The 26230-nt window shown below is 37.9% G+C and overlaps 1 protein-coding gene across 5 annotated transcripts in view; it reads left to right on the forward strand.

Annotated features, from left to right (window-relative positions):
* The window catches only part of DAAM2 (dishevelled associated activator of morphogenesis 2), a 189922-nt gene that overhangs the window by 95793 nt on the left and 67899 nt on the right, over positions 1-26230 (forward strand). For all 5 annotated transcript variants that reach the window (XM_042830459.1, XM_042830450.1, XM_042830440.1 and 2 more), the window contains 2 exons: positions 4196-4285; positions 21524-21598. In XM_042830459.1, coding sequence (XP_042686393.1) covers positions 4196-4285; positions 21524-21598 — 165 coding nt within the window. The remainder of the gene's footprint in view (positions 1-4195; positions 4286-21523; positions 21599-26230) is intronic.

Here is a 26230-nt window from a genome sequence, read left to right on the forward strand (position 1 = left end):
AGATGGAAAGTACATCTCAATACAGAGTCTTAGTAGGCATTGAAGGTTCTCTGGAAGGGCCACTGTTTATATTCCCAGAATATTCCTTCCTTGTATTAATTTAATTTCACATCTGTTAAAAAAAAAACACTGCCCAGTCTAGGTAAGAAATGCCTTTCTTTTCAGCTCTTCTGGGGCTTTGGGTGATATCATTCTCAAGCTGATGGCTAGAAGCATCAAATCCAGCTTTCACACTTGGATGAATGCTCCCAAAAACAAGGGACATAATGTGGTTTTAAATCCCACAAAATACTGCTTTATGTTTCCTGCCCATTTTTCGTTCTTTCTCTGTCTCTTATTTCCTTGGTTTGTAGCCATTTTGAATGGAGGCCATCTTCCCTTTTGTCCCAAAAACTAGGCTGGAAATATCAGAACCTCAAATCCAGCTCCAGTACATATTGCATGTTTCATCATTGAAATTTAATCTGTCAGTAAAAAATGCCCACATGAAAGAGAAATTAACTCACTGTGTCCCTCTCTCAGTAAATAAAATAATATAGAAAGTTGACAAAGGAAAGAAATGTAAGAAGTATTAACTGGAGCTACTTTACATTGCCCTTGGGATAACCTGGCTTATGTCTTTTTAATCTGCTTCATGGGAACACTTGCAACTTCGAGTGTTTTTTAGAACCATAGTGTGAGATCCATTGTGCAGGGTCATGCTGCATGCATGCATGAATGGCTGCAACCAAGCCCTCCATGTAAGGCATCGCAGATTTACTATGTTTCTATTGGGAAAATGGGCACAGGTGATAGAGGATGGCATTTGTACCTCTTTAACCTCTCTTGCTCTTCATGCGTGCTTCGTGTGCTTTCAGTCACACCATACCGCCTTCCTCAACCTGGGTCCAACACCAGTCTTGATGACTGCATTCAGAGTCTGTAGCTGTTCTACTTTCCTGCCAACCTTTGCAGTTCCTTTCTACTTCAGTAGCTACTTGCTGTCACTAAACCAAGTCTAGCATCTGAAGTTCTACGTTTTGACAGATCTGCCTCTGTTGTCAGTATCACCTATACGTGAAGTAAATTGCCTTTCCGAAATTTATTCCACTCTTTCTGTAACGGTTGCTTTGGTGGGAAAAGGGAATAGGTTTCTTTATGCATTGTCTGTTAGGTTCCCAAGTCAGAATAGGAAAGCGTGATGCAAGATCTTCTTTCTGAGCAAGATGCAGCTGTTGCTTTTGCAGTCATCTCCTGCTTTTGAAGGGGCCTGGGGTTTGGAAAGGAAGGAGAATTTTGAGGGTTCCAGAGGAAAGTTTCATGTCTTTGATGTTTTACAGAGTTTTGTGGTTCTTCATAGAGTAAGATTTGATTAACAGTGTAGTCATGTAGGATGTCAGTACAGTGGGGCATATAGGCCTTTTCAATTCTTCTCACAACGTTCTTCCATGAAGCAGCATGCATGCTGAAGAGAATGCTTTACTTCGGGAAATGCTGTTGACGAGCCCAGCTGCTGCTTTGCGTTATGGAGAAGGTGTCTCTTTCCCTGCTTCTGTTTGTTACCTGACCACCTGACAGTGGAATTAGACCCTAACATTTGCCTCCTTGTGGAGACAAACACTGGCTGTTTCACAAAGAAAAGCAGTCCATTCTTCTGAGCCTTCTGTGCTGTTTTGCAGTCAGGTTTGTTTCTATCTGCATCTGAACACATTATGCCATGTAACTTAGAGCAGTTTTCTTATTGCTGTGCTACCATACATCATGTGATGACTTCTAACACACTCTTCTAGCTTACTCTACCCTCTTGAATCACAATGAAACAGGATGCAGATGCAATTTATTCCCACTGGATCTTTTCTTGCTACGAAATAACCTTTGTAGCCTCCTGTCCTGAGAAGAATGTTTTCAAGATTGAATAGAAGTCACCTATACTACCCTACTGAAAGCAGAATGATCTTTATGTCCCTGATGCTGCCAATAGGAATGTCCAGAAGCTAAGTGGCAGCATTCTACCATCCAAGTGGTTCTACGTTCTAGTCAGTATGAGTGCTTTTTTGATGATATGGTTATCCTGTACTGTATTGGTTTGTATAATCACTTTTGAGGACAAAAGTCTAGCAGGTGGTCTGGTGGACAGAATTGCTTTGAGAACCAAGCAGAATCAGTTAACCTCTCAGCTTTCTCGTCCAGTGAATTCAACTTTATTATTATTATTTTTAAATTAGAAAAAAAAAAAAAAAAAAAAAAAAAAAGAAGCTTAAAAAAAGAAAAAAAGGTGGCTAAGATCATTAAGCAGTTCAATAAAATACCGTAATTTTTCTAAGAATTTAGCTGAGGTCAGCCAGCTTTTTTCACATGTCTGTTCTGGCCCCTTTGGTGGTTCTTCCAAACCTTCCATTTCTGATTCCCTGTCTGCTCCTCCCTTCCCTCCCACATGCTTGACCTCCAACAGCATTCCTTTGCTTGTCTTAAGACCTTACATGTCGTTTCACTCTCCCACTCTCCCCAAGAATGTGATCCTGGCCTGAGCTTTCTAATTGTGTGTAGCAAGGATAAAACTCCTTGCCTCGCTTGGCTGCCCCCTTGTTTGGAAACTCAACCTAAACATTTCCACATGGCTTACACTTTTCTTGCACAGTTAAAATTTTTCTTTACTCTTTTCCTTTAAACTTTCTCTTGTTTAAAGAAAAAAAGAAAAGAAAAAAGAAAAAAAAGAAGAGAGAAAGAACTCCAGCTTCTTCTACCTTGGGCTGCTGGCACTGATCTCACCTTGTTACTGTTTGCATTTCTTTTGTACCTTCTTGCAGCTAAAATCTCTATGGGCTTTTAAATCTGTCAGCAGCTGCTACCAGGCTCAGTGTGCAGTTTAGCTCACTGTTTTCACAAGTTTTCCCAGCCCTGAAAGCTTTCCAAATGAACCATTGTTGGTCTGAGTTAAAGAGGTATTGTCTGTGCTTGGGTTAGGTTAACATGTGTGCCAGAACCTGTGTGTGTGATGTTCTTAGTGCTGCAAAGTCATCTAGATATTGAACCCTTGGATGTTTCCTTCTCCAAATGCTTTCAAATAGAATCATAAAATCGTTTGAGCTGGAAGAGACTTTTAAAGGTTATCTGATCCATCTCCCCTGCAATAGATAAGAAATAGGAAACCCTACCAAAAGTGATTTATTGAAACCTCACTGGAAGTTTGTATTTCTGTTGCTGTAACTCTAGTTTACATATCTTCGTCTGTCTCAGCTCATGCAGGCTCCTTGCAGTGAAGACTATTCCTATTTGTTTAATTCCCATCAGCACCTGAGACTGCCAGCTGTGACCAGAGCTTTATTCTGGTCAGTGCTGAGTGAACAGAGAACAAGTAGCACTTTCCGCTCTGATGATTTAGAGAGACATGAATAGGAAGACAGACTGACGTTGTCTACCTTTTACAGAAGAGATGGACAAGTAGTCTTCCACTGAATTCATTTGTTTTAAAGACTGAAACTGCTTGTTGTTTAACCTGATGTGAAGTTATGTGGAGTAGAATTCTCTCTTTCTGAACAGCTGATTGTCTTTTGCTGGGGCCTCTGTGCTCCAGTGGACAAGTATAATGGTACTGAAACCTTTTTAGCCTGTAGGTTGTCGATGACATTACTGCAACTAAACCACTGTCTTTTGACCTTTGTTTAGAAGATACTGGGATTTCACTATTCTCATTCTAAATCTTTGGCAGCCCATGAAAGAAACAGAAGCTATTTATTTTTTTTTTTCGTTAGTCTCTGTCCAGATATAGAACAAAGTTTAATGTACCTGAAATCTGTTGGTGTTTTTAACTGGAAGACCAAGCTGATAATGCATGCTGGAAGAAAAGTGTACTGAGTTTTTTTGCCTTTCTCTAACTATTGCAAGGAGCACCACTATTATGTAAGCCAGTGCTTTGAGTTCGTAATTTCATCCTTTTCATGTGATCTTTTTCATCCCATACCAATCATAAGTAATGGCAGTCTGACCCTGCAGTTGTCCAGACTGCTCTATTTCCAAGTTGTGTCCTGACAGGGGAAACATGGAATAGTGAGGCAAAAAATATGAAACCAAAGGTCTTTGGGAGGCACTAAGTCCTCTGCATTTTGATGAAGGTTAGGTAATGTACCCGATCCAGATTCCTCTTAATATAGTAGAAATTACCAATGCAGCCACTGACTGTGTGTTTTTTTCTGTTTTTCTTTTTTGTGATCTCCAGGATGAATTGGATCTTACAGACAAGAACAGAGAGGCTATGTTTGCACTCCCTCCAGAGAAGAAATGGCAGATATACTGCAGCAAAAAGAAGGTATTACTATTGTCCTGATCAAAATAGCTCATGTGTAAATTGTATGTGCATGTACATCATTACTGATGCATATCCAGATGTGAAATCCATGTTTATTCACTGTTTTCTCAAGAACATGATTAAGCAATTTAAGGATTTTTATTGACATGCATGTACTGCTTGTGAGAATGTTGCACCACATTCATGTGCGATTTTTGAAGAATATGTCAATAAGTAGAAATCTTATGCTTTCCTATACTGAACATTTTACATGTTTCTTAGCAGAAATAAATGTTGTAGTGGAAAAACTATAAGGAATTTTTAAAAACTTCCGTAGAATGCTCAGAACAGATGCTCAGAGTACAATTATTACTGAGGTATTTCAGGATGGAATAAAATACATGAAGAGTATTATAATAATATCTTAAAACCTGACTGCAAATACTTCCAGAGCTAATAGGAGATAGTGTGTTGCATTAGAAAGTGAAGGGTATTTGCTCCTGTCAGTGTTCATCCAGTCAAGGTTTTCAGCTTTGGACAAATCAGTGAGAAGGCCAGAAGACTGGGAGCTGATACTTGAGTATCTTGGAAATGATTTTTCTAGTGACATCTGCAATTAAAGTTGTTATTACTGTTGTGAAACTTGTACAAGGCAATTCATGCAGGAGTGATATGGTGGAAATTTTTTGTTGCTGTAGGGAAGAAACAGGTAGTTGGATAGAAAGATGGTGGATCCATAGGCTTTATTAATATGCAAGTGAGGCTGTGAGAGCACTGGTCTTTATACGTAGGTCTGCATAGCAGAAGCTGGAGGGGGAGATTTAGACTTCCATACTGAAGAAGGCAGATTGAAACCTTGATGATGATCCTTTTGCAATTATTGTTTGCTGACGTTCACATGCTTGTTTTGTGAGTCGTTGAAAAACTTTGCTATCTGAGAATACTAGCCTGACTTCTTTTCTCAGGCATTAAATTAAAAATAAATTAAAAAAAAAAACAACTTCAGCTTTCCTACCACGTAATTAAATAAAATCCCCAATCAGATGAGTATTTTGTATGTTTCTTGCTTTTGGTTGAGATGCATCACAGAGGGAGGTCAATAGCACCAAAATATTTGCAGTGCCTCTGAACTAGCAATAATTAGAAAGTGTATAAAAGTAGCCTAGGTTCAGTTGTGCTTGGTGCTCTTCATTCTTCTTTCTGCTATTGCATTGAGGTTGAGTGTGGAGGGAAGGTGAAGGCTGTTGTGATCCATGTCTGCTTTACATTTTTGCTGGCAGGCTCAGCTGGCTTTTTCAGCTCTGATGGGAGAAGATCTATTTGTAGCTGTCTTAAAGAACCACACATTCCACCTCTAGGACCAGTCAGCCTTGGCAGGAAGATTCAGACTTTAATGTATTTAATATGTTGGTTGGATTCACTACATTACACTTTTTTTTCTTTTCTTTTTTTTCCCCTTAAAGTAGTGGATTTGATATAAGAACCCCGAAGACCTCCGTAGTTAAAGGAGCTGCATACTGGAAAATCTTTATAATGCATTTATAGTGAAACCTCAGTTAGCTGAACTCCAGCTATCCAAAATGATGTGCTAACTGGAACAGTATACTGTTGCCAGATGTCTATTCATTACATTGCAGATACTTTCAATTACTTGAAACCTTAACTGTCCAATGTTATTCATTGTTTCCCCTCACAGTCAGTCAAATGATCCCTGCTGACACATCTCTCCAGCCTACTACCTAATCCACCTATCATTACTGTTCTACAGTGACAGAAAAGTGTGCTGCAGGCTTCCCTGAAGAGGAAAGCTGTCTTTTCCCTGAAGAATTTGTAATCTAATTTTGGCCACAAAGAGCCTGATACCTCACTAGACAGATCTCCATTAGCTATCCAGAGAGCTCTGTCTTGTTGATGCCAAGTTCTCTGCTTTCTGGGAAGTGAGGGCTCTGTGTCCACTCTGAGGAAAAGCTTAGTAAGGGGGCAAGAGCAAATGTTATGTATTAGAAGGTCAAAAAGTACAAGTTTAGGGGATTGTTCACGTTCATTTATCTCAGTTGTCTTTTCAAGTGTAAAAATAATGGAAGGTCAGAGCTTCTTGATCTGCTCCAAAAATGCAATATTACTGTCTGTATTAAGTAAAAAATGTCACCTGCAAGAATGAAGAGCACTCATCATTGTAGACACATTGCACTTTTATCATGGCAGCTAAACTTCAGTTATTATCTTTCATGTCACTTGTTGCTGGAAGGACTTCCCTATTGTGTCAGAATTCTCATTCTTTCTGTTTCTGATTTCAAATCTTTCTAAAGTAATACAGAGAGATGCTTGTCTGTGTACTTAGTTGTATGCTGGGGACAAAGTTTGCCTATCAGAGTTTCCTGATGCTCAAGGGAGTCTCAGTTCTGGATGGAAATTTTGTCATCCATTTCCAACCTCCGCCATAGATGAAGCTGTCCAGAGCCCCAACCAGCCTGGCCTTGAATGTCTTCAGGGATGGGGCATCCTCAGTTTTTCTGGGCAGCCTGTGCCAGTACTTCGTCACCCTCTGAGTAAAGAATTTTCGTCTGATGTCTAATCTAAATCTATCTTTTAGCTTAAAGCCATTCCCCCTGTCCTGTCACTATCAGGCAGTGTAAAAAGTTGGTCTCCCTACTGAACTCGCCTTAAGTACTGGAAGGCCACAGTGAGGTCTCCGTGAAGCTTCTCTTTTTCAGGCTGAACAAGCCAAATTCCCTCAGCCATTCCTCATGAGAGAGGTGCTCCAGCCCTCTGATCGTCTTCATGATCATTCAGTTGACCTGCTCCAACAGCTACTCAAATGACATCACTCAAACTCAAGTAGTGAAGCAATAAGTGACATGCTGCAGCTTTCTGGAAAGAGGTATCTATAGCATCTTAAAAAGAGTGCACACATATAGGCGTCTGGATGAGGAGTTATGAGATTGGGTTTAGTAGCTTGTGGAAGCAATGGTAGTGGGAGGACAGTGGGACTAGATGATCTTATAAGTCCTTTCCAACCTTGTGATTCTATGATTCCATAGTCCTCATGTTGGTTAGACTTTTTATCAGAAGCAGATCTAGGGAAAGGCATCACTAGAACAGTCAAATGGCCTTGAAATAATTCCAGTGAAAATGTATCTGATGCATACGCTATACCAGCCAATATGCAGAAAAGATTTCTTAATGAATTCATGACCTGCAATTATTCTTTTTTTATTATTTGTCAGTCACATTTTTCTCCTAACTGATGAATAAGAAAACTAGCAAACTGAATGTGACAAGTCAGAAACTTGTTTTTAAGCTCTTTGATCTAAATTGCTGTATAATTTCAGAGAACTTGTCATTATTGTGTTTTTATATAAATGCATTTCTGTATATCTGAAAAAAGAATAGTCAAGTAGTAAATCTAGGGAAACATTATGGCAGCATTCTGACCATGTCATTTTCTCATGCTTCTTTCCTGTAGTGTATATACATACCTTGGCTGCACATCACATATTCCTTTTTTTTTTTCCCCCTTTTTTTTTCCTTCCAAGAAATAATCTCAAGTATTTTTTTTTTAATCGGTATTCATTCTTTTACAATACTTTAGAAGATGGATAAGTTTGACATTCTTGTAGGAATGGATTTTGTGGTATGTCTGTACACAAGAAAGCTTAATGCGTGGGGCAGAAAAGATGGAGTGGAAGGTACTTTTGTGCCATGACACCAGCACAATTAGGCTTATTCTAGGTGAGGAGTATCCCAGATGTCCTTCTAAAAAGCACTTAACTCTTCCACCAAGAAGCAACAGGTATCACTGCAACACCTGATATTCAGTTCCTCTTTCCTGATGTAAAGCCTTCATCTAGCTGTACATTAGGTTCCAAAACACCCTTAGGAATCCTAGCTTTAGTCAAACTTTTAACAGCTCCTCTGAAGGCTTTTTAAAATTTTTGCAGTTCCATTTCACAAACTTCCAATTTGGTCCCACGCCTACTGTCTTAATATTAATTAGGAAAATGTCTACATGTCAGAGCTTTTTCTTAGACTTTTTCTGAGCTTTATCCTGGTGGTTTGCATTCTGTCAGCAAAATGTCACCATATAAAGAGTACAGCTTGATATCGTGTAGCTTGATATAATACAAGATACTTCTTTTCTCTACTCCATGTCCAGGCATGCCTGCAGAGCACTAAACAGAATCCCCAGTTCAACACTAGCGTGTAACACTAATTGAAAGCTAGCTACAATTCCAGATTCTAGAGAATATATTTCACCCTGAAACTTGGATACATCTTCCTGTTAAAATTAAAAATATAAAAATGGACCCATGCATGTAATATCAATTCTTATACCACATACATCTGCATATATCTGTACATATATCTGTAATGCAAGCCTGCTGGAGGAATCTAAGCTACTTTTGCAGCTTTTGATGTAATGACCTTAGTTTAGGGGGATGAAGAAAAAGAAATATGCAGATATAAAAGCTTGCTTTTGGGAGGAACACTCAGTTGAACACAAGGTCCTCAATCTGCTGCTTGTTCTTGGGTTGTTTTACTCTTCGTTTTTATACTGTATAGTTTCAACTTGGCTAACATGGGGAAACAGTTATTTCTCAGCTAGATGTGAGCTGCTTGGTCTTTTCTTCCAGATCCCTGAGGTATTTTCTATGCATTTAAACTTCATGGAGGCTCTAAGTCAGGAGACGGCATTGCATCTGTTGTGTTAAGATAGGAAGGAGCTCTTCAATTCTTGCTCCTCCAAAGAGAATTTGAAGAAATACAAATTCTTTATAATACATGGAGATGTTCAGAGAAAGACAGATATTTCCTAAAGAAGAGAGAAAATGAATCTTCATCTGGTCTCATTTAGTGATGTGATATACCAGATGAAGATCACACCATTGTGTTGTCTGAGTACGAATTTTTGGTTTTGTATTGTCTGATCCAAGCTATGAAAGCCCTTCTGGGGTTCATCCTTTCTGTATAAAGAGTGCCAAGCACGTGGTTGTCTCATACCAAGTGAAGTGGGTGGTTTGAAGTTGTATTGTTTTCAGTTCTATCTTCTTGCACTATTTTTTTTCCTCTTTGAAATACTTCTTGTGTCTGTTATTGATTTGGAATATTAAACTGTTATGGTTATGGATTTATAGCTGTAAGGAGCATTTAATATGTCCCTTATAAATTCCCATCTTTAGAGCTGTTATTCCATGTGCTGTATTTGGGAGTAGCAGACAATGAACACACAGGATGATTTTCTGCAATATTTGAGAAGCCAATTGTAAGGAATCTGTTTGACAAAGCTTGGATGTGACTTCATGAGGGTTTTTCTCATGTCTTTGCATGAAATGTCTGTGGGAGAGGGATGCTCCAACTCTCTCTACCTCTGGAAAGCAGAATAACACATCACACACAACAGGCTAAAAACAGGAGCAACTGATACACGGCAGGAGACTGAAGAGGCTGTACAGGACTTGGAGAGCCAAGTGAAAGTGCATTGCTAGCAAAATGATGAGGGTATCTTACGCATGAAGGGCAAAGCCTGATACATACATTGGAACTTGACAGTTGGAATTAATCTCAAGTTTTCCATGCATCTGATAACTGCTTCTGTAACTACTGATGCTTCAGAAGTTCATGGCAAGCATTCAGCTTTTCAGTCAACATTTTGATTTAACTTGGTATTAAAACATTGACAAATGTTGACAAAGACCCAAATAACTTGATCTAGCTTTAAAATTAGCCCTACTTTGTGCTGCTCTGTTCTGCCTGAGGTCCCTTGCATCCTAAATTGTTCCAAGATTTTTTGAACTGACCATAAACCAAACTAAGAAAGCAGCTGTATGACAACAGTAAGTCTCTGTGCAACCCACTGTCTTCTGTCTTACTGTGATGAGGTGCATTCCTCGAAATAGGAATTTTTAGCAGAAGTTTAGCAGAAGTTATTTGGTCCATTCTCATTGCCTGGAATCCATAGTTGCTTTAGGTCTGAATGGTTGCCTGACTTCTTTAACTCAGGAAACTGCTTTCAGTTAGCCTATGGCTCGGAGTAAATTTCTTGACACTGGTAACTTGCAGTGGGAGGATGTTGTCCTTTGCAAAACATGGCATTCTTTCGGTCGGATGTCTGGAAAATGCCAGCAATTGTGGAGTTAACTTGCTTTTTTCCCACCAGCATCTGTTCCTTTTCCTCTTTAACAGAATGACTTCATGCTCAGATGTTTGGGATGATCTGTTAGCTTGATACTGACATCGGGTGATTCTGGTATTTTTAGTATAGGTATGGAAGATATTCACAAGACTTCAGAAATTACTTTGTTATAAGTGCAAGTAGTCACTAGAATAGTAAATTCCGAAACTCTGCCCTATGACAAACACAAAACATAACAGGAATCGAGAAAATGCAGTCCATGTCACTAATACAGGAACTACGGAACTTGTGATTAGTGAAGCTTTTCATTCTGATAGAGCTATTTGATTGATAGGTCTTTTTAATGTGCATTGTAGGCTGAAACAGTCTCTCAGGTTTGGACAACAAGGTTATAACAGTATAAAATAAAGATTAAAACAGTACACATTTCCTTCTACATCATTTAATGCAGAGATACCTGAGGACAAAATCTGACCTTTTTCTTAGGTTTATCATTACATTTCTGTAACTATGTTTTGATTTTTTCCCTTCATTGTTATTTTCCCACCTATAAGTATCCCAAGAGGTCATTTTGAGAAACAGTACAATAGGCATAATGATGTCAGACACTTCTCTTAAGCGTATGGTTTTAGCCCAGATTTACTTCACTTGCAGATTAAAGCATGAAAAAGCAGATTAAAAAAAAGCATGATTAAAGCAGATTAAAGGATGAATTTGATGTTGAGGAAAAAATGATTATACAATTCAGCTGGTATACCTTCATTACAATTTGGAATCCTGATATCTGAAAGGCCACAATGTAGCAGACGTAAGAGGAGAGACAGTTTTTCCAACCAGTTTTTACTTGGTTCATGCTTTCCACGCTGCAGTGCTAACAGTTGCAGACTCATTTATTTATCCTAGTATGAGAAGCTATTAGGGTTCAGGGCCTTGAAATTATATATTTATTTCCACATAATCAGGAAGTCTTCTCTTTCCCACCCCCCCATGGGAACAGCATGGAATATTTCATGGAATATTTTTAGTTTCTTCCTCCTTCTGCCTCTCTCTACAACAGTAGAAGTTAGTTGGTGCTAAGAAAATGGCTTTGCAGCTCTTTGGTTAAGAGTACTGGAGACATAAACTCCATAGAGATTTTATGTTATTTGCTATAGATATTCAGAGCATATAAAATTTGAGTGTCCATCTTTCAGTTTCTGCACTTTTTTAATGCGAACTATTAGTTCTCCAGTTGAAGTTAGTGCTCTGACCAAAAATACTCCTGAATTTATACAGTGGTATATTGTCATCATAATACCTAGTGTTGTGTTTTGTGTTACATGTGTCCCACTCTGTGGGAATGGGAAGAGATCAGTGGGAGCAGATTTGACCCTACCATGGAAAATCAACAACAACAACAAAAACAATTAAAAGAAAAAACAAAAACTACAACAAAAAAAACCTCAAAACATTTATCCAGCTGTTTTTCTGCTAAGATGATATATTTCACTGTACTTAAAAATGAAACAGTAGTGAACAATCTCATTTTGCTATCTGGGGAAGCACTTGTAATGCCAATTGTGCTTTAGGTGCTACCCCTGGATTCAGTTCAGTCTTTGTCTGTGCTTTCTTGAAAGTTGTGGGTCTCTAGATTCCTGAGTATGAGTCAGTCCTGCAGATATAATCCTTATGAAGTTCAGTGAGGACCTACACCTGGAGAGGAATAACTACAAGCATCAGTACTTTTCCTCTGCATTCTGTGTTTCACCAAAGGCCCACCAGCCTTTCAAAAGCCAGCAAATACTGAGCAAGGAGGGTTCCTGAATTTCCTGTCATTTCAGTGACAGGTTTCTGAACAGATGCAGCGAAGAATTGTTCGCAGTATCTACCAAAAGCCACATTTCCATTGCAGACACATATGACAGTTTCAGCTTTGCACCTGACTCAAGGTGAAAAGTACATAATCTTCCCCGATATTCAGTCACTTGCTGAAAGATATCTGTCATCCCAAAGATTTTACAAATATAACAGTTGAGAAAAATTAAGGCTGGGAGAAAATATAGTTTTACCCAAGTTTATGAAAAGGAGAAAGAGAGACCAATTAACTGAATAATATACTCAGATATATTAGGTTGGATTAGCAACCTAAAATCCATTTGCCTCTCTATTCTCGCAATCCAACACTGTCATCATTTATAGAAGAGGCCCCAGAGCAGAAATGAACTGGAGTAAGAAGTGCTGACAGTGGAAGTAGAGATAGTGGCCCTGTTGTCCACATTGCCCGCACTGTTAGGACAGTGAAGAAAAACCTTGTAGAGTTTGGCATTAGATAACTGTGTGTGTGCTTCTAGAGGGATTTATCCTAGCTATGCTGTCTCTAGGTAGGTGTGTTCTCAGTATTTCTTTGTGAATTTGAGCAGGGCTAGTGACCTTTCATTCCCATCACCAAGTGACAGACAGGGTGCCTACTTTGAATGGAAGGTATCTTTTCATTTTATTTAGAGAAGATTCTAAGTAATTACTTGCTGGAGGAAAACAGAGTCATACTAAAAGATGCAGAGTCGTACTAAAAGATTCAGTGCAGCACATGACAAGTAGGAGGTTCAGTTACAAGTTGGGCTCCTTCTGGGGCTTCTCACTGTTGCCAAAAGAGTGCTAGATGGAAGAGGAGAAAAGGAAGTGAAGGAGAAGAAAAAAGGAAGTTCTTCCTTACTGTCCAATACCAGCAGCATTGGAATCCAGTTGAAAACAGTGCTGTTGGAAATGGAACAAGTTAAGATAAAAGCAGGAAGTGAGTTGTGAAGGACAAATGCCCATTTCTGTATTCAATGCATGCTTACTATAAGGTGGAATAGTGAGTTGAACAAGGTCAATTCCATAAGCAAAATGAATTCACAATACTTTTACATAGCATAGAGCCAAAAGAGCAGAGCTTCAATCTTGATAAAACAGAAATGTGTGTCCCAGTGATGCTACTTACGAGCTGTTGGGATAGCAGCAGGTTGTTGGCTCCATCAGCCACAGGAATCACGGTGGAATCTGGACCCTGACCTTAAGCTTACTGCAGACTTATGGGGACAGAGCTGTTCAGGAGGATCAGGAGGACAATGTCAGTCCCCAGCCACATGTCTGGAGAGCAGACATTGTCCATGAGAAACATCTTTTTGTAAAGACCTTTTGTGTAGAACATGAATTGACTTCCTGACTGGTAGAGTTCTTCACAGTAGACATTTCCCTTCACTCCCAAAAGAAGATGGAATTAGACAAGGGAAGGTTATTGTCTAAGAATTCCTACATTTCATTTGCAGATAATTCATTAATTGCTTTATTTTGCAACACAGTATTTAAATTATAGCCTTATCTGCTGCAAAATACCAGTTGTCTGGGTCTTGTGGAAAGTAGAGCAATAACAGATTTTAAACACGGAGTTCATGGTTTCAGGAAAAAATGATTGTGGGCAGCAGCACAGTCAGAAGAATATATCCAACAGATATATAAAACAACTTCCATGAGAGAGGTGAAACTTTGACCAGAGGAAGAATGTGAATTACTGATAGATTTTAATAATTCAGTGTGATATCAGCTGTATATCTAAGTAGATCTGTAAATATGGGGGCAAGCTGTCCTCTTGGTCACTTTACTGTACCCTGTAAATAGGTGTCTAATAACGAGTTCCACATCCTTCAGAAGGGCTATATGTGTTTGCACAGGGACAAGCACTCTTGTGTTATCTATAAATAACAAGAGGATTCTGATGCAGTCAGCCCTGGCAGCAAGCTTACGCCTGTCTGCATTGATGATATGAAGCCAAAGGAGGAGAGAATTGAACATAAGAATATTCTTAAAATGTACTGTGCAACTTCACTATAATTTAAAGTTCTTTGAAATGAGATTCCCTCCAGCAACCTACTGAAAGTCCTGTGCCAAACATGGCTATTGTAAAACTTAATTTTATTTTAAATAGTACACTTATACAGTTTATTTAATCAATGGTTCTGATCTTTCTTGTTTTCTGGAAGAAAAAAAAAAAACCCTTATCTTCAGCTCAGTGCATTACACTAGCATCCTTTCTCTATGCTTTCCCCCTTTTCCAGTCCGTTTTCAGCAATAAATTACATATATGCATGTGTATGTATTCAAATGATCTGGAAAGTTTTCTGGAATATAAAAAATAAAAGCATGATTTTCATCTCTATTAGGCTTGTACCAGTTAGAAGTAATTAATTTGAAGTGGTTGTTCTGAGTGGTAGGTAAGGTTGGAAATGGCATGTTGTGTTGTGCAGCATACAAACTGTAGAGCTGCTGCATTTGTGACTGGGAAGCAAAAAGGGTGATGAATGGCATGAGCAATTCAAAACAGAGATTCAGCTTCATTTAAACTTTTTCAGCCTGTGGTGGGGCAAACCATTTTTCACAGATGATTGATAATTTTATTGTTTTAATTATTAAAGACTAGTGAATGCACATGACGTTGAAGCTTCTTTCAGTATTAGGAAAGATTCTTAAGAAGGAATCTTCCTTATTCAAAAACTGTATCCCTTTTTCACTTTTATACTTTTATATTCTGTTGTATCTTGTGGCAGTGAATTCCACAGTTGTCTGGCAGCAAAAGGCATGTAAATAATAATATGAAGCCTTTGATTCTTTCTTTTGAAATGAGTACTCAGTAACCAGCACCAGGGGTCATTATCAGGCCAGTCAAGTTGCTGGCAGAAGGGCAAAGATCAATCTAAATAACAAAAATAAAACAAAAACAGAAATAACCCTACAGTTTGCTAGGCAGAATATTCCAGTGTCATAATCCAGTGAACTGTAAGCATGCATGACTATACCTGGCCTATAAGAGGCAGTCAGAATGCTCAGTTGCTTGCTCCAGCTCGTAATTGTTGAGCATTCCCTTTTAATAAGTTACATAGTGGACTGCATTTGGGGCAGAAGGATTATTATCCGCACATCAATAGCTTAATTCCAGGGAGAGAAGTAATGTTTGTTTTTCTCACTCTGGATAAATTGTGCTTGAAGTGCTTGGGTACAGATCCCTCCCCCAGAGCCTGAGAATATTTGTGTAAATGCTAAGCCATGGCGTCTGAGAAATGGAGCAGTGACCACATCTGTCTATTGAATGGCTCAGTCCTACAGTCTGCCCTGTTTCAAAATTACCGTCTCTTGGGACGTGGCTGGCTTTCTGGAGGCGTAAACTGTCTGAAAAGCTTGGATGTATTTTAGCTCCACTCCTGAATTAGTATTTCCTCTCGCAGCAGATCAAACATGTTTTGTGTCTTTTAATGAAAGTGCTTCTTATTTATGGAACTTTGGCTGCTCTGAACTGAGACAGATGTTAATGGATGAACAGTGTGTTAATGAACAGGTAAATGTTTCTTTGAAAGCTGTACCTCTCCTTAAAGAGAGCTTCAAGAAAAGGCAGTAAGTCAGTCATGGAAAAAAGGGAGAATGGTGATTTGGATGAGAGTGCAGGACGTACAACTTGAGTGTCGATTGATTCTTGGCTGCGCTATAGATTTCCTGTGTGACTGCAAACTCTGTAATTGTCTGCATCCCATTTTCCCCATTTCTGCTGATCTCAATGAAAGGGAGGCTGAAAAACCTAATGCATGAAGTTCTGTCAGGACCTTTGACAGTGTGGAGTGCAAGGTGTTACTGAATTGTATTGTATTCAGCATTAATAGCAGATGTTGCAATAAGTTGAGTCATTTCAAAAAGCATCTGAAGGGAATGGAGTTGCACATTTGGGAAATAAAATACAAGTGATAGTCATTCTCTATCCCCAAAACAATAAAAAACCCATTGTTGTTTGTAGCGACCAGAAAATGCATGCAGAGAGCAAGGTTCATGTACTTCACTTTGAAACAGGAACAACATGAATGTAAGTCTAAATCATAGACATCTCAGATGAACATTCCACTAGATAATCCATTATTTTGTAAAGTGTGGAATGGCTTCCTCCTGAAGAAGAGGAGTTCTCCTAGAGAATTATTCCTCGGCTTTTATCTCAATTGATGGGTGTCGCATTGAAATTTAAAGTTTCTGTGAACAGATGGGTTTTCTTCTTTTTTCTCCTTCAAAAAAATTTCTTCACAATCCCCATTCCCATTGTTGTTTTTTTTTAATAGGACGTAAAACAAAAACAAAAATAAAAACAAAGCCTAGCTACAGGGACTTATGCGTTACGTCAGGTATCATATTTCACTTTTTCTTGAAAGTTGTTAATTTCTTATAATAACTTAAGCCCCATAACTTAAGTTTTCTGAATTGAATATGATGATGCTGGGCTTGATGGGCTTGATGACCTTTGTAGGTCCCGTCCAACTACTCTGTTCTGTTTTGTACTATTCCATTCCACCCTATTCTTTTCACCAAATAAAATAACCCATTTTACAATTCTGTAAGGTACCAGGATGATGCATACTGAGGGGAAGAACAGCATTAACCTTAATGTGGATTCTGTAGGCAAATTCAATTCTTTGCGACCCAAGTATAAATTTGAGCACAGTCTGGACATCATACAATGAACAAGCCAGAGCAGGAATTTATATTAAAGTAGCCTCATTTCACATCCTTCATCTATGTTTGCACACTGTTTTCATTGATGTAGAGGAACTCAGTGAATAGTATTTTGGTTCCTTGCCAGAAGAACATTTTAAACCTTTTTAACAACCTCAGGTATGTGGTTTTTTCCCATTCTGGTCTGAACAGTGTGAAGCAGTAAGGTCAACTGCCTGCACTTCTGAAAAGACAGTTTTGAGGAAAAAGTCCTTCTTTCCAGTGAATGGATATCACCCCCACAGTTATCATATGACATCCATAACGTGGTGTAATTCTTGATGCATCTGTTCAAGGAAGAAATATTATTTCAGTTCTATGTTAGAAAGCTTCATGAGTCATCAGCCCTGGCAATTTATCACAGCAGTGCATGTGCATGTAGAAACAAACTCTATATAATGTTTGGACACCAGAGATGCTAAGCAGCCACTGGTCCCATGAATCTGAGATCAGTCAACGTTGCATAAAAACTTGGAAACAAGAGAACTCTGGACTCACTGTCAAATCAGTGCCTGTTCCTAACTCTGGAGTGATTTCCTGATGGAGTTTCAACTGTCATTTCACTGTGTCTCTTCCTCATTCTGCATCTACAGGAAGGAAGATTTGTAATGTTGCTAATCTTATGGATTTATGGCTTACAGATGGTCAGATTTCCAGGAAATGTTCTAGAGAACTGTATGACAGTGTCAGGAGTCAACTTGGTGCAGCATGAAATACCAATACTTCTTTACTGGAATCTGAAACCAAGTGTTTGCCCCTAAGAAGCTTCAGTGTAGACAGTTCTTGTCCAGACCTTCCCTGTATCCTTTATTTAAGGACTCAAATCATCTTGAAAGAAGCACCCATCATATATGCGCAGGCTTCTCTTTTCACTGAATACACAAATATTTGGCATTTCCACATTGTTTCAGTAACTCTAGAGTTTGGTACTTCTTAATTAATTCTGTTATGACTGCTAAAGGACTCTGCTTTCTATTGAACAGAGCTTGTCCAATGGATCCAGTCTCCCACGATTCTCAAAAAGCTTTTTAGGATCAGCTTAGATGTTCAGACAATACTTTGTTGTATTCTGTTTCATTTAGATTGGTTCAGATGGTCCAAATACTTGCCCAGTTCCATTAAATCCTATTTTGGATGAAGTCATAAGTTCCACTTTCCACCAAGCAATGGAGCCTGTCCAAATTAGTGTCAAAGCCTATATAATACCTTGGCTATATTGCAGGCTCGTATGGTATCAGGATCCTGTTTTCACAGCAGTTACATAGTTGTTACTCCAGTGAAGAATGATATGGCCTCTTATAAAGTCCACAAGCTGACGTCTGTTTTTTAATGCAATATTTACATTATTCAAGGAGCTAAAAGAAGGCTTTTCTTTAATAGATTCCTTCAGCTGATGTTTTCCCTTACACAGATGGGTTATTGTTTCCAGCTCTTGATGCCTATGCAGCTTTGTATGTTGGGACCTCTTTTCTTCTTTTTCTCTGAGTCTCTTGGAGCAAGGAAAAGGGTTTTGCCATTAGCTTCAGGGTGCTTTGCAATCTCCCCTGAGGTTTGCTTAAGGATCAAAATCCTGAACACATTAAGGGAGGGGAAAAACCCAAACCAGTAACAAACAGCAGAAAAAACCTCAACAATAAACAGCACCCCCATACACAAATACACTTTTCCCTTTTTTGCCTTCATATGAATAAATACTAAGCAAACACAAAAACAAAAACAAGAATTGCTTCATATTTTTTATTTGTCTTCCCTTCTCTGAAAGAAAATGTGGTAGAACAATTTCTGACCATGGGCGGCATTCATCATAATTTGGGCAGTGAGATGTTTCCTCTTGTGGGTCTGATGTTACAGGTGTAAACTGGTGTTTTTTGTGAAAACATCACCAGGTGACTGCTATAAATAATATTGTGCCACTTTTGACACGTGAACATGAATTAGGCATGATCCAGTCTTGAGGGGACTTGATAAAATTTTACAAGTTCATCCAGAATTTGGGTAACTTTCTGGTGCTTGATAAGAGAAATAGAATGACAGTTTTAAGGATATAATCACTTTTCTTCTGGTGAAGCAAAGACCACTGACGGACATAAAATTCTGTTCTGAACAAAGAGAGTGTGTGTGTGAGGGGGCACTAGCATTAGATAGGTTCTTTTCTGTATAGTATCTTGGATCTTATGCTTATGGGCCAAAGCAACTTTAAAAAACGAGGACTGCAAAGATTATCTGATCAAACTTTTTAAAAGCACCAACATACTGCTTCAGCGTAGGCTTTAGTTCAGAAAAAAAAAATCCTTACACTTGCTGTGTTCCACTGAAACTTTATTTTATTTTCCCAATTTTAACTAAAACCAAAAACAAAACTAGCCTTGTGATCTAAGAGTTTGCACCAATTTGCAGAGAACAGAGAATGATCAAAAGCAGGATTCACTAAGGACCTTATGTCATTTGGTAAGCTGATCAAATATACTACCATAATTTGAGGGATCAGAGTCTTTTCATCTGTGGTTCTGATTGTGAAGTTTCTAATGGTTTGGGTGCTTGCAGAGAGTTTTTCAGAATTCTGAATTATTGCTTTTGTATATCTCTCCTGATACTCTTCAGGTTGCATGTCTAAACTAGGTAATGAGAGAGATTAGTTGTGGCATTCTAGCTTTTCTATATATTATGTATAGATTTTTTCCTTTCTAAGGAACTTTAGTGAGCAAGTGTAGCTTAGTTTTGTACAAAAATGATGATGGATTCAGGCAATCCTTAATTTGTCTGTGTTTCTTTACTTAGAGCTAAGAATGGAGGCAGAAAGGGGAGAGGGAATATACACTTCCATGTTCTGAAAATCTTCTTGACACTTGTACACTGCATACAGTTATAGCTGTCTTTTATACATCCATAATTCTATGTAGAGAGAGAGAGAATATAGTGGCTTATCCTGGTTCTCTGCAGAATGACATTTACTTCACTACACTGGATAAGCTTCCTATCTCTATTGTTCTCTTTGGACATGATAAGATTATCTTCTAAAAATAATGATGTGTTAATCTATTGCATATTTTATTTATTTTTCCATTAGCAAAGTTATATTTTTACTTTTCTGTAAGAGTTAATGGTCTGTTTAGTGCAAAATGGCTGTCAGAGTTCTTTCTGCAACTACATATAGTGAAGGGAAATCAGGCACTGAAAGGCAATGTTTCAATTATGTGTGAGATGGCAACTCTAACTGGCCAGTATGAGAGAGCTGCATGTTTCTGTGATGTGTCATTTGGAATGGATTTGGATCCATTACACTGCTGTTGACTATGGTTGGGAATGGGAAGAAGGGGAAAGCAGCAAAAATTCTTGTTCCATTTGAGAAAGTTCATCCTGTTCTTAATTCCACCATTTATTACTGTGAAGCAGTGGAAGCATAGCGACTGTTGTTGTAATTGGTATCTTTGTCACTTTGATAGTCTCCCATATTTTTCATGCATCAGTAATCTTAAGAAAGAATTGTGTTCTTTCTACAATGTGTCTGTACTGCAGTTCCTTGCTAGATATAGAAAAAGCTGTTTGATAGTTATCCTGAATGGGGATGCTCCTTTGGTCTATGTGTTGGAAGTCCATGGGAGGGAGGAGGGAGTAAGAACATATCAGTGTCAGCCTCGATTTTGCTTTCAGATCCAAATATCAAGATTTTGATTTGGGTGGAATTTTTGTTCTCTGTGTTGGAAGGTAACCTGATACAAACTTGTCAGATAGAATGGTGTTTTCTCAAAATGGTTTAACAGGGATCATGTAGAGTCATTTCTCATCTCTAAACCAAGCAGTTCTGAAAAGCTCAGGTAGTCTAATAAAACTGCATATTTAATATTGCTCCATATTTCTTCCACAGAATAGATTTTCTAGTACGAGTAAACATTCATTTAAAGATAATATTGGTGAGATCCATATAGTCTTCATCCATCTTTGGAAATCCTTGGTGTAGGTCAAGCAGTTCAGTCTCTTATCATGTACTAGGAGTCTTAATACAAGTTACTTGTTCTTTATAATGGACAATTAGGATCCTAGAAACCAATTCTCTTATTTTATTGATGATTATTACACCTATGTAGAAATAAATGCATCCATTAGAATGAAATCTCATTTCCATTGAACGGCCAAGGAACCAAAAAATTTGATTGCCCCATCACTCCAGCACTAGTGAGGCAGAATAATTTCAAAAATGTGTCAGTATATGACTACAAAATATGAACTTGTTATCTAAAAATGTGTGGTCCTTCTATTTGAAATAGTGTGAATATATTTAAGGGGCTGAGGCTTGCCACTTAGATATTGAAGATAACCAAGTCTCTGTCAAACTTTGTAATTCTTTGTGTAATAACCTTCACTGAAGGAGTGTCTTTTTTTCTCTGACACACCATGGTGACTGTGCTAGTATTAAGCTGCCAGAAATATTTGTAATAATGTATGTAGGCTTGTGGTAGTTACACAAGAGTGTGGAGAGGAGCTACTAAAGTAAATACCAGCACGTTGAAGAATCCCAGGAAGTTCTACATTGACACTTTATCCTGCAAAGACTTCAATGTGTAAACTTATTTAACTTTTTGTTTCAGGAACAAGAAGATCCTAATAAGCTTGCTACCAGCTGGCCAGACTACTACATTGACCGCATCAATTCCATGGCAGCAGTAAGTTCCTTCTTCTTGCTCAGAAAGGGAAGATTTCCTTTCACAGAGATTTGTTTTGGGGGATTTTTTGGAAGAAATCTCTGAAGAGGAGGAATGTTAGCCCAAGTGCATGATAGAACTGAAGGCATTGAAGTTAGTTGTGGAATGAAAATTCACTACTGGAGTAATGAGATTTATGATTTAAAATGAGTGACATACCAGCTCTGAAGCCTACAGCAACGTATGGCACTGATCCTTGGATCTCTGCTCTTTGGCACTAGATCTGAAAAGAGAGGACAAAACTGTCTTTGTGCCCTTTTTGAATTTCTGTGCAATTGAAAAACAACTTGCAGCTAGCTTTAAACTGTGGTACACCTTACTGGTCTTGTAGAGATTTTCATGCTCTTGAATGTTGATGGAACACAAAAGTAATTCAGTTGTGACCTCTGTTCTGAAAATCTAGAGAAGTGGTAAGGTAAAGCTAGCTTTCAGCACTGCACACACTTGTACTTGGATCTTGGCAGGGCTAGCCAGTCTGAAACAGTGACTACTGAATGTACCATTTTCCAAAATTGTACTTGTAACTGCAGTTTGCTTAGTTAAGACCTGTGTGTGGCTGTGCCAAATAAAGGTGAAATAATTTGGTTCTTCATGAGTAGTAGGAAGAGCAGCCTTTAACTGCTATATTTCATATAACAGTCTATATTCATAATATATCATGGGTAAAAGTCAACTGAAGTCTCTGTTTACTTTTTAGAACAGAAGGATTTTAAAGAAACAGAAAAGTAACCATTTGAAAACAAATTTAAGTTTGTTTCTGTTGAGTGGCTTTAAATTAATTTCTAACTAATCTACAAAATAGCATTAAGTTTATTAGTTTATTAGAAAAATTAAAGAAAAGGCAGTTCTTCATATAATACAATATGCACTTATATGCAAGCAGGTTGATAGAGTAGTATAAGGCTGTAATAGCTTAGGCATCAGATGTGAGCCAACAAGTTATCTGTGGTAAACTTTCTTCCCATGTCCTTATTCAGTAGCTTAGTAATGTGTGTCTTTCTCTGAAACATCCTGTAGATCTGTCTGCCAGCACAAGTAGAACACCTTGTAGTGTCACTTTTGTGATATGGTAGAATATCATTTTGAAAATTACATTTTGAAATTAGATCCTATTACTGATTTTGTAGTCAATTTTTGCCTCTGCTTATTTATGTGCAGTGTCTACTTAGCCTTTTTTTATTATTATTATTATTTTTTTTTTTAACATTTGTGCAGTGTTGATGATAGAAGTCAGTTCCTAACATCTTAGGTTTCTAACATCTTATTTTTTCACTTATGCCCATATGCTTGATTTCTTATGCCTTCTATACGCCCATGTATGGATATGAGATAGAAAATGTTTTCATAAAAATAGTGCCTTAATGGATATTTTATATTAATGTATTTCTCTAGGGAGATAGGTCTAGCTCAGGAAAAAAAAGCAGGACTTTACAAGCTACGATAACCAGTTGTAAGAGGATAAAAGTTAATTCAATTGTAATTTCTACAATGAATTATTAATAGCCAAAAAGATGAGCTTCCTTCATGCTAGATTTTCTTGAGGCAGACAAGAACAAAAAAAATATAGACTAGTTGTTAGAGAAAGAAAAAAGTTTAAGCTTTTGTGCCTGGCGTGGCACTGTGCTTTGATTTCTTGATTGAACAAATTTGCTCTACAAGGGCCATTAAGAGAAAAAAAAAGTATGAAACCTTGCAGTGATATTGAGCCAAATATTTCTGGTAGGATTTGATCCAAGTCCTTTTGAATCTACTGAAAATTTTTCCACTGATTTCAGAGACTTTTGGACTAGTCTTTAAATCTGGAGTGAGTATGTGCATGTCACTACTGTAAATCTGGAGCAGTTCCATGGAATGAGATTATGTTTTGGCTTAAGTTTCTAATTTTAAACACATTTTAAGAGCACCAATAAACACCATCCCTGGTAATGTTGTTTGCATGGCTCAGCACTGAATGATTGATAACCTTTTACTTAGCTTCCAGCCTCATGATTTACTCTTCTACTTGAGGTGTTAAGAAGATACACCGAGGTTAAACCACTGCTTCTGATTTACCACTTAGTTGCCTCACTTTTAGGCAGGTGAAGCTTGATTTACTTGATTTCATAGGAGTTGTATCAGTGGAAAACTGGAACAACACAGCTGAGAAACAGCTCCAATAAGACATGCTCTCTTCATTATTATTTAGACCTCTGAGATTCCTAATGTCCAAATGGTTATTTTGGGTTCTTTCTAACTTCAGTCCTAAATTTAGTGATGGTGAGCATTTTTTTTTATTACTATTTTTTAAGTGCATCCAAGTGAAATTGACTCAGAGGTAGTGGAAGAAAGCCTGTTTCATGTTGCTTCCTGACACTGTGTAGTCTGTTTCAGTTTGTGTCTCCTGGGCACTATCAAGTATTGCTATATGTTAATTAGAAATGTGGCAAGAAATATTGGAATTGAAATAAACAGCAATAAGCACAGAAGTGTTAGTTTAAAATGTTTTAATTCTTGCTTTTTTCATAATAAAATTTAATCTTTGCATCTCATGTGAATTAAGTACGTAAGTACATACAGCTTTCACATCTTTTTCTGTATCCTTTTGTTTAATTGCAAGGTTCGGTTTTATATATTAGCTTGGCAAAAAAGTTCTTCCCACTGATAAAATGAAAATGGTACATTATCCCACTGAGATCCTTAAGTATCTTTTGGTGAATTTTGAATTTCAGCAGGCCAAGGCCTCCAGGCTCAGGGATCATTTTCTCAGAAGATGTGCTGCAGTGTTACTCATCATATCTGTCCCTCACACATTATGCTTGAGAGCAGCGCGGTGATTCCTGACATGGCTGACATTCTCTACTTGTAACCTTAGACCACTGTGTTAGGAAGCACTTTCACAGCAGACTTGAGGTCACAGAATCCTAATCCACTTCACAAAGCCGTACATTTTAGGCATGATTTTGTTCCCACAACTGTTTCTGTCACTGTGACTTTTAATATGTTACTAATTTTTGATCCTAATTCTCACAAGAGTGTGTAACTATAAAACTGTATATCTTTACTAACCTGCAGTGCACAATTCCTTTGGAGGAAATGTCCCATCCGTCAGGTATTACGTTTGGATTGTGTACGTTTGGATTTTGTGTTGGCGGCCATGGTTTAGTGAGTTGTATTGGTGATAGGTAGATAGTTGGACTGGATGATCTTGAAGGTCTTTTCCAACCTTGGTGATTCTGTGATTCTGTATTCTGACTGAGAGGAAAGGGCCAAGAAGGTCCTTGCGAGAAGGTCTTCTAGATTTGCCCTTGAGAGAAATGGATGACTGCTAGTGATATTTAGAAGGAAGGGCTTCTAAATTTGCCCAGTTCTCTGATACCTACATGCTATAAATAATGCTGGTAACTGCAGGCATGTTGCAGGCCCAATCAGGGGCCATTTCCGTTATCAAGGTCGTTGCTATCTGCTGATTCATCAACAAACAGAACCTGTTTTCTTAAAAATTCAGTAGCTGTCTTGTTTATATCACAATTAAAGCACATCCCTGTGCTCCTCCTGCCCTTCTCACCCCATGATACTGTCTGCTTGGCAGCACAGATAAACGCAGCCTTCACTGTACCTGGCAGGAAAACTTCTGACGGCACTGCTTTGTTTTTTTGAGATTGGCTGTGCCTGCATTTCCAGGGAGAGATTTTCAGATAAACAGCACTTTTTTGGAGAAATGGCTCAGCTAATAGTATGAGATGGAGATTGACAATAATAAATACAGCTATGAAATGGCCCTTTCCCTTGAGTCAGTGAGCATTTGCTCAGGGCAGAACAGCTTCATAGGATATCAAAAATATTTGTCTTCCAGCATAATTTAGCAGGTGCATAATAACTTTCCTCTGGGCTCAGTGACACTTCAAAATTATTTTCCTGAATGTTCTTTTATTTACATTACATTTATTCATAGCCTATTCATAGTTTATGATTTGTAGTTTGCTCTCTTGGTTCAACTCTAACATAGCTAGAAATATGATGTACATTGAATTTCAATTAACCTCTTTTCTTTAAAGAAACTTTCTAAGGTGATGTTGTCCATGTATGTCATAGGAGACATACAATACAGTAATTTGTTATCAAACTTTAATTTCATTTTTATTTATTGATTTATTTATTTTAAGTGATAGCATTTTGTTAGTTGTGATTTTAGATATGGTCTAAAGAAAAAGCTTGGACTACAGTGATGAATCACAGAATATCCGGGATGTTTTTTCCCAATTTGTTCTATTTGCTTCATTTTTCTTTTCATTTGGTTGAGTGAAACTAAATCAATCATATAATGCCTTTCTGCTGCTAGTTGTTTTTGTGATATGTGTCTTTTTTTTTTGCATATACTGTCCTTTTGCTATTCTATTTGCCTTTTCAGAGGAATGATTAAACATTAGGAGAAGGTGAAGGAATTTACACTGTGCTAAGATTTTTCAAATCTTGGACTGCTTGAAGTTTTACATGTATAATTCTGTGTGGCTGATTTTTTTTTCCCACATGAATAAGATGTTCTATTTGTTTGTTTGTTTGTTTGTTTATTGGCAAATCAAATAACTGGATATCATGCTTTCCTGGCTGATGCAC

The sequence above is a fragment of the Centrocercus urophasianus genome, unplaced genomic scaffold, assembly GCF_019232065.1.
Source record: "Centrocercus urophasianus isolate 14NV4802_14NV808 unplaced genomic scaffold, USGS_Curo_1.0 seq_10, whole genome shotgun sequence".
In the NCBI taxonomy this organism is placed as follows: domain Eukaryota; kingdom Metazoa; phylum Chordata; class Aves; order Galliformes; family Phasianidae; genus Centrocercus; species Centrocercus urophasianus.